Source organism: Vombatus ursinus, unplaced genomic scaffold (assembly GCF_900497805.2).
Source record: "Vombatus ursinus unplaced genomic scaffold, bare-nosed wombat genome assembly UNPS02014797.1, whole genome shotgun sequence".
Taxonomy (NCBI): Eukaryota; Metazoa; Chordata; class Mammalia; order Diprotodontia; family Vombatidae; genus Vombatus; species Vombatus ursinus.
This window is the reverse complement of record NW_020954575.1, coordinates 14,880,643-14,896,678: the sequence shown is the minus strand read 5'-3', so window position 1 is coordinate 14,896,678 and position 16,036 is coordinate 14,880,643. Positions and strand designations below refer to the sequence as shown.

General features: G+C 35.5%; 1 protein-coding gene across 1 annotated transcript; it reads left to right on the top strand.

Moving 5' to 3' along the window:
* The first annotated feature begins 940 nt into the window (after positions 1-940).
* LUC7L3 (LUC7 like 3 pre-mRNA splicing factor) lies at positions 941-14,756 on the top strand. Its single transcript, XM_027870334.1, has 11 exons — positions 941-976; positions 1,820-1,859; positions 2,271-2,415; positions 2,959-3,033; positions 3,112-3,216; positions 4,229-4,390; positions 7,084-7,367; positions 8,626-8,786; positions 12,558-12,698; positions 12,804-12,909; positions 14,315-14,756. The coding sequence occupies exons 3-11, from the start codon at positions 2,293-2,295 to the stop codon at positions 14,325-14,327; spliced, it is 1,170 nt and encodes a 389-aa protein (XP_027726135.1). The 5' UTR covers positions 941-976; positions 1,820-1,859; positions 2,271-2,292; the 3' UTR covers positions 14,328-14,756.
* Positions 14,757-16,036: the final 1,280 nt, after the last annotated feature.

Below are 16,036 nucleotides of genomic sequence, written 5' to 3'. Positions count from 1 at the left end.
CCCCCCCAACACATATCACATAAGGATATAAATTAGATAACAAAATGAAACTGTCTCCTCTAGTTTTGTTTTTTCAGTATTTAAGGAAGGTATTAAAAACATTTAGAAAATATAATAGGAAATAAAGAACCTTCTCAAAATTACAGTTGAGATCCAGGCAGTATTGTATGTCATTAACAGTCAGGTAATAAAATTTTCTTGAGTGTACTCTCTAGCATTGCTTTTTTTTCTTAATTAAATGTTTTAATAATATCTTCATTTTCAGATATTTTAACAAAGAATAAAAATAAACGGACAGGGAACAGTTCAGCAGAAGTAATCAACTTGTAAACCAAGATTAATAAATGGCATATATAATATTCTACTACCATAGTCTTCCAGTCTCTACAAAAAAAGAGGAGAGGAAGAGGCATTGCTTTTTGAGATTATCCTTAATATTACCTATTTCCTAAAGTGTGATAATTTGTGCATTGATAGTTTACTGAGCAGTAGTTTAGTGGTCTATATAGGAAAGTTAATGCATTTTCATCTAGTTGGTCTCTGAGGTCCATTCTAGCTTCTAGGTCTATGATCTTGTGAACTTTACTTGAAAAACAATTTGCTGTTGACTAACATTGGATGATAAAGAGGCTAGTCATGCATATACTTTGGATAGCCTCATTAAAAAGCATTCTTACCTCAAGGAGAGGTTTATAAAATGTCAACTTACTTGAAAGTAACTCCGATTTATCTATGGTGTAGCTAATTATTAGAAGCTAATGAATAAAATATTATAAAAATTATTACTTTGTAGTAAGTAGATTTCCATAATACAATAAATACTAATATGGTATCTTTGTCAATCTAAGTACCTTAAAACCAGAATATTTTACAGTATAAAGTAACTTTTTTCTTTTTTCTCTTTGCTAGGTTTGTAAATATTACCTCTGTGGTTTTTGTCCTGCTGAATTGTTTACAAACACCCGTTCAGACTTAGGTAAGTTGTTTTTTGTTTTTTTTTATCTGTCTTTTTGGGGGCATGGGTGAGGCAATTGGGAGAGTCACACAGCTAGTGAGTGTTATGTATCGGAGGCTGGATTTGAACTCATCCTCCTGACTCCAGGGTTGTTGCTTTATCCACTGCGCCACCTAGTTGCCTCTAAGTAATTTTTTTTAATTGGTCATTGTCATTACTAAGTGTAGATTTTTAAAATGCTTTCCTTTATAATACTATAAAGAAATATTTCTTCAAGGTTTGCCAATAATTTAAGTAATCTATCTCTTCCTCAGTTTACTAGTAGGTTAGTCTACTGCTTTGGTTTTTGAGTTCTCTTAAAAATACAAGTAACAACCTCCCAGAACCTTATTTGTAAAATAATAAGATAATTATAAGATAATTTGTAAAAATAAGATAATAATAAAATAATAAGAAATAGAAGAGATGTTGGACTGTGTGAACTCCAGAGTCCCTTCTAGTTCTGAATCCCCTGATGCTTTAAAGAGTGCTATATGTATTTAGACCAGTATTTTTTTTCCCGTCTGAGAATGGCACTAGGGAATATTATGTGGAAGAGCTTTATAGGTACCCTTCAGAACAATTGAAAGGTTATTGATATACCTTGAATATTCTTAACTTCCTCTTTGCATGAATTGATACAAGACATTTTCCATGAATCTATTATTAGAACAAATTGAAGATCAAACATAATTGCATTTCTGTGTAGTAATGAACAAAATGGTTATTCAGTATATGTTTAACCCCTTCCATTGACTGCAAAAGGTTATTTGCTGATAGGTTTTCTTTTTTTGTTTGTTTGTTTTTTCATGTCTTTATTCCTAGGTCCATGTGAAAAAATTCATGATGAAAACCTTCGGAAACAGTGAGTTGCTGCTGCTTTTGTAACCTTTTATACTGTTTTTGATTTAAAAGGGCAAGATTCAGAGGATGCTTAGAGTTTACTAAAGAATGCATGTAGCACTATTTTATGAAGTTTTTGACTAGAAGTGGTAGCAAAGTCATCCCCTTTTTATCTTTTTATACACAGCTTTTGGAGATGGTTGGCTTATTAAATAGGGGGTAGCAGAGTGATGATTGGGACTTGGCAGCTTAATTCTCATTTTGTGGTAGTGTATACCTCAGCTTGAAAGAAAGCCTCAGAATAGTTAAGGTAACAAATAAAAGTAATCAGTTACTTTATAAGGTATAGTGGTGACTTTCAACATAATATCGTGTAGAGTGATTTCTGTATAAGAGGGCACACATTTTTGTGTTTTGTTTTTCATTTTGTCAGGTATGAGAAGAGCTCTCGTTTTATGAAAGTTGGTTATGAAAGAGATTTCCTGAGATATTTACAGAGCTTACTTGCAGAAGTAGAGCGCAGAATTCGACGGGGCCATGCTCGATTGGCACTATCTCAAAACCAGCAGTCATCTGGGGTAAGTTTTGAAATGAGATTTCTCAGTACTGGAGCCTTCATTCTGTACTTTCCCAATAATACAACATCATTTTTCTCTTTTTACTTTTAGAATGACATAAGATTTAAAGGCAGTCACTTTATTTTTACTTTTCTGTGCTGTTAAGCATCCGTGGGGCAGCATGGTGTAGTAGATAGGGACCTAGCCTTGTAGTCAATAAAATCTATGTTGAAATCCTGCTTTTGACACATACCAACTTTTGTGACTATTGGCAAGTCATTTAATAATGCTCAATGCCCATGGCAATTTCCTAAGATTGTTATAGCTGAGATGCAGTACTGTTAAACATAATATCAAATTTACTAACTGGAAGAAATCAAAGAACTGTAATACTCCATGTACTTTACTGTAAGAATAAAAATCTGAAGAAAAATTTATTTTGCAAGTTGCTTCTGGTTAAGGATTTTAATTGGCAAACATTTATCCAATGAGGTGTCAGATTGTAAAGGTTTGCCATTTTTTTCTCCATCATGAGTTGTTGGTTTGTGTTGCTTTCTTGATTAGGCCGCTGGACCTACTGGCAAAAATGAAGAGAAGATTCAAGTTCTAACTGACAAAATTGATGTACTTCTGCAACAGGTAAGAATTATAGACATAATACCAGAAAAAGTTGAATTTGTTTGTTTGGAACTGTCTAATTGGTTCTGGTTTTATTAGATTGAAGAATTGGGTTCTGAAGGAAAGGTGGAAGAGGCCCAAGGAATGATGAAACTTGTTGAACAGTTAAAAGAAGAGAGAGAATTGCTTAGATCCACAACGTCAGTGAGTAACAGTTTCATTCTAAGTTATTGTGTGGTTTCAGAGAGAATTGATTGGCCTGAAAATATCTTATAGAGATTATCCTCTCAGTCCCCCAAAGTTTACAAGTATTCATTTATCCATTAATACTTAAAAAGATCCATCATTTCATTGGTGATGGATAATTCTCCACTAATTGATATATAACTATACAAGTTGTTTTAACTAGTAATATTCATTACCTGATGACCAGTCTTATGATTATGAGACTCTCTCTGTAAACTTAGACTGATCTATGGAAAATAGATATAGTCTTGAAAGCTTGAATTTCTGTATCAGTGATGCATAGTGTTGGGGAAACAAGGGTCACCTCTGAGGCAGAGGCAGTAGAGTAGAACTTTACAGGAGGGTTTATATAATTTTCCATAGAGTCACACATTATTTTCATACAAGTTAATAATAAATTACTCAGCAAGTTTTTTTACTTAGTGAAATGAAAGTGCTTTAACAACATCTTCCTCTTGACTCTAAATGGAAAATGTCCAGATATTACATGTTGACCAAACATTAATTGATTTCCAAGCATTCAGTTTACGTTGTTTGGCTAACTTATGAATAATAAATGTTCCAAGTACCAAATATCATGTGCTGTGATATTTGAAGGGATAATGTACACAGTATCCTTTAATCCATTGCAACAACATGTTTTAACAAGTTGTTGATGAGAGGGACTTTTTTTTAGATCAGGGTTCCCTAACCATTAGATTACAAATCCTTTCCTGCTTGATTTCCAAGTTGGCATTTCCATGCCTCCTACTGAGGTTTGCCAGGATTCCAGCTCTGCTCAAAGACTTTACTCTCAACATCCCCTGAGGCGCCCACCTCCACCACCCCAAATCTCAAGGCTTCAGGGAAATTAAAAGTAGCACCTCATTGAAAGGTTGGTGTCCCTTGTTCTGCAGGTTAGAGCTTGTTCCATGCTTGTCTTTAGTTGGGGTGTGGGGGGAATGTTTTTATAACTGACTTCTTGTTTCAGACTATTGAGAGTTTCGCAGCTCAAGAAAAACAAATGGAAGTTTGTGAAGTGTGTGGAGCCTTTTTAATAGTGGGAGATGCTCAGTCCCGAGTAGATGATCACTTGATGGGAAAACAACACATGGGCTATGCCAAAATTAAAGCCACTGTAGAAGAATTAAAAGTAAGTATTATCTTAATGGACCAGGAGAGACAACATACATATTTAAATATGTACAGAAAAATTACTAAACACTTAAAAGTTTGGTCAGGATCAGGAAAGGCTATATGTAGACAGTGATATTTGAGCTATACCAAGAGCTTTTTCCAGTTTTCTAAGGCCGATACAGAGTCTACCAGGCAAAATAGAGGAAGGATGGAATTCTAGCAAGGAGGATGGCTAGTACAAAGGCGTGAAGGTGAGAGACAGAAGTGCTGTGTGTGAAGAACAGGGAGGACAGTTTGGCTGGATTGTGGGGTGTGGGAAGGAAAGTGATATATATTGAGGCGGGAAAGATAGCTTAGGGCCACGTTGTAAAGGGTTTTTAAAAGCCAAGTAGAAGAGTTTGTATTTGATGCTAGAGAAAATAGGAAGTCATGGGTGTATTATGAGTAATAAGCCTACAAAAGAGACTAAGAAAGAGTGGTTCGACAGGTAGGAAGAGAACCAGGGGAAAATAATGTTATGAAAACCCAGAGAAGTAAGATTATGCAGGAAGGAGATAGTAGTTTATAGTGTCTTATGCTCAGGAGAGAATAGAAGAATAATGACTAAGAAAAGACCATCAAGTTGTTGGTGGAGAGCAATTTTGGTGAATGGTGACGTCAGAAGCCCAATTGCATAGGGTACAAGAGTGAGAGGAAATGGAGGCAATGAAAATAGATAGTTTTTTTTATAGTTTGTAGGTAAAAGGAAGAGCGATACAGTATGATAGCATGAGGTATGGTAAGGTCTAATGAAGTGTTTAAAGGATGGAAGAATTCTCAAGCTCCTTTGAAATTAGTAAGAAGGGAACTATTGCAGTTTAAAAGCTAAAGGGAGATGGGATGATTGAGGAATGAGATGAGATCTAGGTTATTTAAAAAGAGACTGGCCTTGGCAAAAGATCTTGGAGCTTAAGGGACCTTAGAAGTTATTGAATCCAACCCCCTTATTTTGCCTTTAGGGAGTGACTTGCCCAGGGTCACATAGCTAGCAAGTGCCTGAAATGAGATTCAAAACTGTTATTGTCCTAATTCAAAAGTCTGGTGATTAGAGAGTGGACAAAAGGAGAAGAAAAGGGGAGATAAATCCAGGGGGCTTTTGATATGAAGAGGAGCAGAGAACAAGGTGCTCATAGGACATGACTTTAGCTTTCTCAGTAAAATAAGAGGTAAAAACACTTGAAGGGAGGGAAAAATAGGAGGCTTGAGAAAAGAGAGGTTTTTGAAAGAACAAAAAACCAGTTTGAGAAGCATAAAACAATTTCTTACTGAAATTAGGATCCAGTTGAAGTGAAATAAATCTCTGTTCGAGTTTGGTTTCCTAACTTCCTCTAGATCTGTTTAGCTGAACATGAATAGAAAGGGAAGACGAAATGTAGGATTCAAAGACAGTCATTCTGGTTTGGAGAAGAGTAGTGAAAGGACATGGGAGTCAGGGTAGAGAACAGTATGGAGTTGAATTACTCAACTGAACTTGAGAAGGGAAGAAAGTGAAGTTGGGTGACCTCTTGAGAAAAAATGAGAGATGGAGAAGTTTGAGGGTGAAATGAGTTTAGGAGGAGTGAGACATAAGGAATTATAGAAAGTTATTGTCAGAGGTATGTCAGATTTCAGTCAGGGAAGTAGAAAGACACACTTGTGGGTGCTGATTCAATTCAGGCTGTGATTATCATTGTGGGTGTCAAAAGTAGAGTGGTATGAGATTTGAGGAACCAGCAAGTTAGGGTGTTTGAAGTAGCATCAAAGTGAATGTTAAGACTGACATGGTAAAATCACAAGTTGAGAAAGAGGAAGACAGTGAGCCAAGTGCTTGAACTCCTTGAGAAGGGAAGGAGAATGACTTGAGGGCTGATATGGCTGGATAGTATGAAAACTTCTTAATAGAATCAACTTCAAAGAAGAAGCTAAAGAATTGTGGCAAAAGGAGTCTGAAAGTGGCAGTGAGGAGCAAGGAATATTCAAGACTTCCCCATAGGACTAGTGTGTCAGGAGGAGAGGGAAAAGTTACCAGCCAGTGTTGGAGAGGTTGGTCAGGGATGCAGTGTAATGTGAAAGAAGCCAGGTCCCTGTGAGTACAAGTATAGGTGCAAGAAGTATGAGAGGAAGTGTTTCAGAATGAAGGAAAAGTTTGCTCATTATGGAATGGAAAGGATGGGCAGAAATGATGTGAAACATGTGGAGATTTGAGAAAGGAACTTGGGGTACTGGACCTTGCTGCTTACTCTTCTGGGAGCAGACTAAAGAATCATTAAATTGGCCAAACAGAATTTATTTTATTGGCAATGTAAGTGGCTATCAATTATTTAAAGGTGGATAATAGGATTTGGCTGATCATTTGGGGAGTGGGAAGCAAATACTGAAGTAGATGGTGGGTTTTTCCGTGCTTAATAATTTAACTAGCTTAACAAAAGATTGGTAAAATCAAGAAATATTAAGTACACGTGTCATGAGATTTAGAACTTAGAGACTTGATAACTCCAACTTCCCCTCTTTCTAGTTATAGACTGTTTTCATTTTCAGTCTCCTGAGCTATGAGAGAAACAACTCTGAAAAGTCTTACGATCAACCACCCAGTAAATCTGGAATGGAAAATAGACAATTTATAACGGGTTTGGACAATCTAAAGTATTTTAAAGGGTAACTATAAGTTTAAATCTAATCTTTATTCCTTAGGAAAAGTTAAGAAAAAGAACCGAAGAACCCGAACGTGATGATCGTTTAAAAAAAGAAAAGCAAGAACGAGAAGAGAGAGAGAAAGAAAGAGAACGAGAAAGAGAAGAGAGGGAAAGAAAGAGACGAAGAGAAGAGGAAGAAAGGGAAAAAGAGAGAGTTCGTGACAGAGAAAGACGAAAGAGGAGTCGTTCACGAAGTAGGCACTCAAGCCGGACCTCTGACAGAAGATGCAGTAGGTCCCGGGACCACAAAAGATCAAGAAGTAGAGAAAGAAGGCGGAGCAGGTACTGTTGTGCACTGTTAGCTGTATAGCTGCCCACAAGTAGGAGTTTGAATTTGATGCTTTAGAACTATAGAAGTGGATGATACAAAGTACTTCACATATTTTTTCCATTGCTCTTCAGAACAGTTTTTTGAAGTTAAATAAGCAAGTTGTCTTATTCCCCGGTTTTAGGATGAAACTGATTCAGAGAGCTAGAGTGGCTTACTGTTAGTGGTGGGATTGGACATCAAGTTGAGTTCCTCCAACTTTGAGTTCACTTTTCTTTTAAGATTTTAAGGATCATTAAATGCTGAAATTTATTTCAAGAGAAAGATTGATCACTCAACAGAATAGTCTTCATTGCAGATCTTTAATCAGATCAATTGCAAGCAGATTGGGTATCCAATTTTTTTGTTTTTTAAGGTAATTGGGGTTAAGTGACTTGCCCAGGGTCACACAGCTAGTAAGTGTTATGTGTCTGAGGCTGGATTTGAACTCAGGTCCTCCTTACTTCAGGGCTGGTACTCTATCTGCTGCACAACCTAGCTGCCCCTGGGTATCCGATTTGTAAGAGGAAAGAGGAAAATGATTTTTGGAGTACTTTTCCAGCACTGTTATTCTGTTAAGATGTTTAAGCATTCAAGAGTGTTAGAAACAAACCAGGATGTGGCTTATTGTTTTTCAGGGTTGCCAGATGAGCTGTATTTCTTTCACTTTCTACTGTGCATAATTTTTAAATGAGCTGTCCTTTTTGAAAACATGGTAATGATCAAAAGTTAGTGGTGTTTTGTTTGCACTGAGTATTCAAGGGATGAATGTTTTAGAATAAGCTAAATGATGAATTCTAAAAGTGTAACATAACTAAAGCAGAGGTTCTTAACCTTTTGTGTCATGGACAGCTTGGACAGTCTGGTGAAGCCTATGGATCTCTTCTAAGAATAATATTTTTAAATAACTGAAGAAAATTCTAAATTTCAAGTAGAGGTTAGAGAAAATAAAGATGACTTTTTTTTCTTTTTTCATTCTACTTCACAGACCTTCTGAAATCTAACCATCCCAGATCAAGAAGTCTTTCTCTAAGGGGAAAAAAAGCCTTATCTCTTAGTAATTCACACTTAGATGTAAATGATAAAAATATACTGCTAGGTAAATAAGTTTAGGCAATTTTCTTTTAATAGTATGTTTTGCCTTTCCTTGTTAATTGTCAGGATTTTTGTTTTTGTTTTTAAAGACTTTTGACTAATGTTGGCTAAAATTTCACTTTATTTTCAACGATTAAGGAGTAGAGATCGACGGAGAAGCAGAAGCCATGAGAGATCAGAAAGAAAACATAGATCTCGGAGTCGAGACCGAAGAAGATCAAAAAGTCGAGATAGAAAATCATATAAGCATAGAAGCAAAAGTCGGGACAGAGAGCAAGATAGGAAATCTAAGGAAAAAGGTTGGTTTTTTAAAGAATTTTATGAGATTATTCCCCCACTTCCTTCTTATCCCGAACTATTTTCCTTGAAACAACAGTGGAATATGAAGATATACCCCTTTTTAAGCAGCAGAATGAGCTTGTCATTTTTTTTCTATTACAATTTAAATGTAAAAATGTCCATTAACTTGGTGTTTATACCCTTCAAATAGCACTTGTCAGTGACACACTCTGAAATTAGATATTTTGAAGATTTCAATTGGATTTCCATTGCACAGCCCTTCTTTGGTTATTGGTAACAATAATGGCAGTTTATTAATTAGATGTGCTTTAATGGAGGTTCTGTTGTGTGTCATTACCATATTGATACTGTCATTTTTATTTAGTAATTATATTCTAACTCCTAAAACAACCTTCAGATAAGACTTGACTATGTTTTTTTTCTGGTAAACAAATATTCTCCCTTTTCTGCTCTTCCTGTTATCTCTCTACCCTTTGTTTTGTGCTTTTCCTATATTTATATCTATATTTATAATGAATATATCATCTCAAGAACATTTCTCGACTTAACTTTCTTAACTTTTCTGTAGATCATTTCTTTTCATCATCAAGGCTCCCTTTCTGCTTTTGCCTTTTTTCTTCATATTTCATTAGATCTAGGCTTCCTTCTCTTTGTACTGACCAAGCTGTTTAAGTCTCTGTTCCCTGAAAATGTGTATGTTTTCCTATCTTCTATGTTTGTAAGTGATGTAAAAGAAGAAAAGCCTGATTCTGGTTTTTGTAGGCTTATAATTGTTCCTTTCCTTCTATTTGATTTGTGTACCTGTGTTATTATCAGTAGTTTTGGTATGTGCTTTTGTTTTAAAGTACATGTGCTAGTTTTATGTAGTGCTTTTTCTTTCCTAGTATGGAAATAAGCTAGTATTATATTCTTGCTTTGGATTCCTGTTCTTAGATAATTTCTTAAATTTTTAATGATGAATAAAGAAGACCACCAGAAGAAACTTTCTAAGATATGCATTTTAATAATTGTGCCTTCTCCTGTGTGTATCCACCATTTTCACCACCTGGAATGCAGGCTTACAGTACTCTCAGCTTCATCCTTAATTAAAAGAATAAGAAACGTGGAAGATAATTTTATTTCTGTCTCTTAACCATACAGTTGTTGTCAAGCCTTGATCCTTTTTGGTGAAACAAGTAGGTGGTGAATTTCTGGTTCAGAAGGCAGTTGATGTCAAATGTTTCTACATATTGCATAGATTAAAAAAAAATCCCCACCTAATTGTCATTTGTAAGACTTTTAGGATAGTGTGTTTTATTGACAAAAGGATCAGCTCTCAAGATCCATATAGTACTGACAATAGAGATCAAACTGGTGGTTTCTTGGGATTTCTGCTTCATTGTTTTTGAAAGATCATTCTCAGTGCCATATCGTTGGAGTCTAGACTTTGAACACTAGCTTATCCATTAGATCTAATAGTACTTAATTCATTTGTGCTCTTTGCTGCCGTTGATTCATTTTCCACCATATGTAGTTTTTGTCATAACCATCTAAGAGTGGTGTGACTAAAAATAAATTAAAAATTTTGGTAAGATTACAGGGAAAAGATTAAGTCATTGGCAGCTTGTGGTACAGTGCATAGAGCACTGGGCCTGAAGTCAGGAAGACCTGAGTTCAAATCTTACCTCAGACACTTAAAAGCTGTGTGACCCTGGGCAAGTCACTTAACCTCTGTCTCAGTTTCCTCATCTGTAAAATGGGAATCATCTTAAAAAGCACCTACCTCATGGGGTTGTTGGGAAGATCAAATGAGATAATAATTGTAAAGCACTCACCATAGTACCTGGCCCATAGTAAGAACTATATAAATGTTAGCTATTATCATTATTATTAGTCCTAAATTCATTTCTATCAAATCTTAACTCATTCAAGGTATTGACTTACTCGTTCAACAACCAAAATGTCATTTTAAAGAGTAAACAAAAGTCCGATAAAGTAGTAGCTAAACTGTGTTAATTGTGATGACCAAATATAGTATTTTCCATAATGATATTTGGAGGAAAGGACTTTGTGATCAAAAAAATTCTTATCAGACCCATCTTTCTAAGATCCAATATGCTCTAACTGACTTATTGCCAAAATAACATTGTTGCTTTTGAAATTCATTCAGAAGCAGTCTAAAGGCATTTTAAATGCTGCATGACATACATGCTTATTGTGATTTATGGACCAGGCAGTTAGGGACAAGGCAAGGAGTATACACTGCTTCATAATGGCATGTTGCTTAAGTTCAGTACCCTCAAGAGTGCTCTGTTGGAAACAGTGTCTTCAGTTCCAAGGAGAGAGAATTTTGATGGTCACAGAGATCTTCTGTTAAGTTAAGTAAGGCTACTCTCTTTGTCAGGAGAGTTTTCCATTCTTTTTCATAGTCCTGAAATCCACTACACCTTGTGGATGTCCTTAGGACTATTAAGATCTACCATATTTACATAGGGCAGAAGATAAGATTATTGGACTGACTACTAGTCCTCTGCGGGTCAACAAGACGACTCTTCCACATTGGAGCTTACCTGTGCATCGGAGAAGCCCATAGGGCACAAAGGGAAGACTTTCCCACAAGGTTAGTTAGAGCACACAGTACCTGAACAAATTCCACAATGTACATTGACAGATACAAAGCATGTTGACAAAGTCGTGAAGTTAGCTAGTTGGACATAGCTTTGGGCTTTCCTGCAAAAATTACTCTGAATGTCCTTTGTGTAAAATCTTCAGTTTCTGTGTTCTTTGAATGATCTTACTCAAACTTGTGATTTATTTGTCCCTTTCCTCCTTCCCCAATTGTTATTTGGTGTTCTGTCCTAATAAAAATGTCTTAAACTGTCTGTGTAGAGGATGATGCTTCTCTTGAACCTTTACTGTTTTATGAACTCTAGAACTATGCTACAGCAGATGTTCTCATCTGTGGTACAAACAAAAACTTTAATCCAAGGAAAGTTCCTGGTGAGCTTTAACATAGTGGATTTTCATTAGAAATCTTTTGCCTGGGCAACCCTCATGACTCGAACAGCTAGAAATGTCAGATCTGGATATTGGTTCCACCTCTAGCATGACATTTCATGCTTCCATTTGAAAAACAATTTAGGAAAAATATAAGTTGATATTATTCAGTCTTATTTCCAGGTGACTTATACTTTTATTTTTCTTTCTAGGAAAAACTCATTTAGGGTGGCATTGTTTGCTAGGCCAAAGGATTGTTTAGTTTCTTAAAACTGATGAATTTTAGGACTTAATAGTCTCTTGTCAGTCTTTTTACAATCTTTGTTATGTATTTCTGTTTTATCCTATTGTGCTATATATAAAATAGTCTTGTACCTTCATATGATTTCATGTCCAATAAAATGGTCAACCTTATCTTTAAACTTTTTTTATCCTCCTTGGGACATAAACACTATACCTTTAAAATTCAAAATTGCTTACCTACTTGTACCACTGTAACTTTGCCAGCCATTTGATTTCCTTTAGCCAAAATGAAATGTACTACTGTTGTGAGTTAGAGGATCTAATTATATATCCTTTCTTCAGTTTGGTAAATTTTGCCCTACGTGTCTCTTTTCCATACCTTTCCCTATCCCTCTAAATTTTACTTCCTTTACATTTACTTATTATTAGTTATAATCTATAGATGCTGATTTTGTCCTTCCCCAAAGTTACATATATATTCTGCTTCTCACAAATACAGTATTTTTGGTGCTTTACTTTAAAATATGGCTAAATGTCTTCTCTCATGACAGACAAGAGAGGATCTGATGATAAAAAAAGTAGTGTGAAGTCCAGTAGTCGAGAAAAACAGAGTGAAGATCCAAATACTGAATCCAAGGAAAGTGATGCTAAGAATGAGGTCAATGGGACCAGTGAAGACATTAAATCTGAAGGTGACACTCAGTCCAATTAAAACTGATCTGATAAGACCTCAGATCAGACAGAGGTAAGTGTATTATTTCTCACTTTGATTAGGGCTTTTTGTTACTGTTTGACAGTGCAGCGTAAGTATGCACAGATGAAGATGGAACTAAGCCGAGTAAGAAGACATACAAAAGCATCTTCTGAAGGAAAAGACAGTGTAGTCCTGCAAAACATTTTGAGGTACATTGTTTTGTCTCAGCTATTTTGTAGCAGACTCGTGCCCCCATTAAGTGTGCCTCTTTGGAACTATTGTCCACATTTGTAATTTAGTCGCCATAGAACATTTAATTATCCTTTTTTTTTTTTTAGGGATTTTGCTGTCATTTCTTTTTTAAAAAAATTTGAACTGTTTTTTGTTTTTTTGTTTTTGTTTTTGTTTTTTGTTTTTGTTTTTTGGTATTAAGTCCATATTGTGTTGGTACATTGGCAGAGACATTTGCTTTAATACTTAAAAAATATTTCTGAGGCACATGTTGGACTACTTTGTTTTATTTAAACTGCTAGTATTTCTTTGTCAAGGATGTTTCTAGTTTTTTGCTTTATTGCCTTGCATTCTAATGCAGTTTGTTCTGTAACTCGAGAGCCAGTAGCATTGGATTGATGGAAGTGTAGGGTTTATGAATAATTGCAGCTGACTACCATACCTCACACAGCGTTGGTGTTGTGAGCGGCCCCTGAAAAGCCAAATTAAAAATCAAGGATTCAGTCAAACTAAGCAGGTACTCATGCCAGGTACTCCTTTCTCTACCCACATCCATGTTTGAATGCTATTGCCTGTGATCTTTAAGCTGACTGTTGTGTATTCTTTCGTTGTTTACAAGAAACACAGAGGGGTTTTTTTTTGTGTATTGTGTGTAAATCTAATGTTAACAGAATGGAATTTTTTTTCAACTATATGTAGGGATGCAGTGATGCCCAGAATTAGATATCTTTAAAGAATTTTAACATACAATAAACACTCAGTAATCGCCTTGTTACATTCAATGCAATTCAAGTCTTTGAGAGGTATGTCTTTAATATTTCCTACTGTGTAGGAGAACTTGCAGTCAGCCATAGGTATACAGAATAGTTATTGGCTGATACTTAAAGCATATGTAATTAGAGAGGGCAGACACCAGCAATCTGCAAAATACCTGGAAGCTGTTTAACTGGATAGAGTGGCAAGATATACGAGAAGTTGGGTTTTTAAAGAACTCTTTTAAAATCAGGATACGTGTACGTTCTTAAAACCTGTAATCTTTCCATTCTTGGGCTGGTGAAGATTTTTGTGGGAACAAATATTCCTAATGAAAGGAAGTACCAATTAAAAGATATTCTCAGGGCACTTAGTTTCTTCAAATAAAACAGCAGTGCAGTTACAGTGTGTCTAGAACACACATCTACACAAGCACATACACCTATGCATAAGTACATGTATTTTAAAGATACACTTTCATAACTGCATTATGGATCTTTTTCGAACATTTTCCACCAACAGTTGTTGATTACACTAAGCAATTAGTGGCTGGGCCAGCACTTAGTAGTTAAAAGTGGAGCTTTTTATATGTTGTCTAATTATCATTTTTCCCAAAATTTTGCATTGTAGGATTATGATCTGAAGACTTTCAGAAGAATTCTGAAGACAGCGTAAAGTGAAGACCAACTTTAAAATGAGGTGAAAGAAAGCTGTAGTGGCGTAGAAAAAGTATAAAGCTCAGTTAGAATTTTTTTTTTATTAAAAATAAATTCAGGACTTGATGTGACCTCCCAGAGTTCAGAACATGTGTTAATAGCTTATATGCCACTGAGAATTTAGGTCCTGTATCATATTTTCTTTTCTTTAATAAGACTTTTAAAGATAAACATTACCTAAACACGTGACTTGCTCAGTGCTTAATTGCAAGTTTTCATTTTTGGACTTTGAAAACAGGAATAAATGTTAGTATTTGTGTGAATCAAACTAAACTGAATCCCATTTTTACAACTGCTATACCTAGCTTCTTGATATAGAAGTGAAAATAAAGTACCTTTGAACTTTCTGTTACAAATTTGATTGTCTCTGTCATTGAGAAGTTTCAGTATTAACCTTTTACCTAATAAAGTTATTGTCTCTAAACTAGTCCCCCAATTTAGTTTGAATGATCATACAGTGCTTGTGTACTGTTCAACAATTTGATCTATACTGTTAAGATCAACTAATTTAAGCTCTTTGACTGCAATTTTAGATGATTATGAATAAAACTGACTTTTACTTTTTTAGTGAAGATGCATAGAGTGGACTGATGTATTGCAATGTTCTCCCTTGTACTTGAGTGATTTAAATCAAAGGATAATCTAACCAAACCAACATCCCTTATACTTGATTGTGAAAAAGGATTGTTCTAGAAATTCTAGTTTTGAATTTTCTTTTTCTTGTAATTCTTAAGGATTTTGTTACAGCAACACCACCATTGCTTCAGAAATATTTCAAGATCATTTTCATCTGTGCAGGTCCTGTTTGTCTGTTGGTAAATAGGATGGTTTTGAAACATGGGTCATAGTAGAGTACGGCGCTGTTTAAAAAGCCAAAACAGTACCTTAAGTGGGAGATCCTCTTATCCCCCTCTTCAGAAAAGTTAGCAGTTCATATGTTGCTGGTTTATTTGTCAAACTGTTCTAATTTTTATCTAAACTTGTTTTAGCTACACACAGTGAAGAACATAAAGAATAACCACAATAGAGTTTATAAGAGATATCCTTGGGGGTTAGGGAGGAGTTGAGAAGGAAAGACACTGACTTTAGGCCCCCTCAGGCAGATCCTATCTCACAGTCTGTTGCCTGAGTATGTGTCCAAAGGAATATTGTGAGGGGTAGGAGCTTCATTGGCTGACTGAGGCAGCTTAGGTGGCACAGTGGATGTAATACACTGGCCCAGGAGTCAGGAAGATTTGAGTTCAAATGTGCCTCAGACACTATTAGTTTCTTCACTGTAAAACGAGGATAATAACAGCTCTTAATTCCCAGGGTTATTGTGGGGATCAAATGAGGTAATACTTGTAAAGCACTTAGCACAATGCCTGGCCCATAGTAGGTGATATATAACTGCTTATTTCCTTCTCTTCCCTTGACTCTGAAATTGATAAAAATACTACCAATTTTTGTATAGCACTTTGTTTTCCAAAGTACCTATACATACTTTAATTTATTTGTAAGAAAACAGTTGCTGCAGTAGGGTTAATTATGGATTTCTAAATAGAGGGTGGTCAAGTTAAAATTATCAAACAAAGCCAGCACAACTTGAAGTGTGGGTTGCTGATGTATTTTACACACACAATCATATTTTCATTAT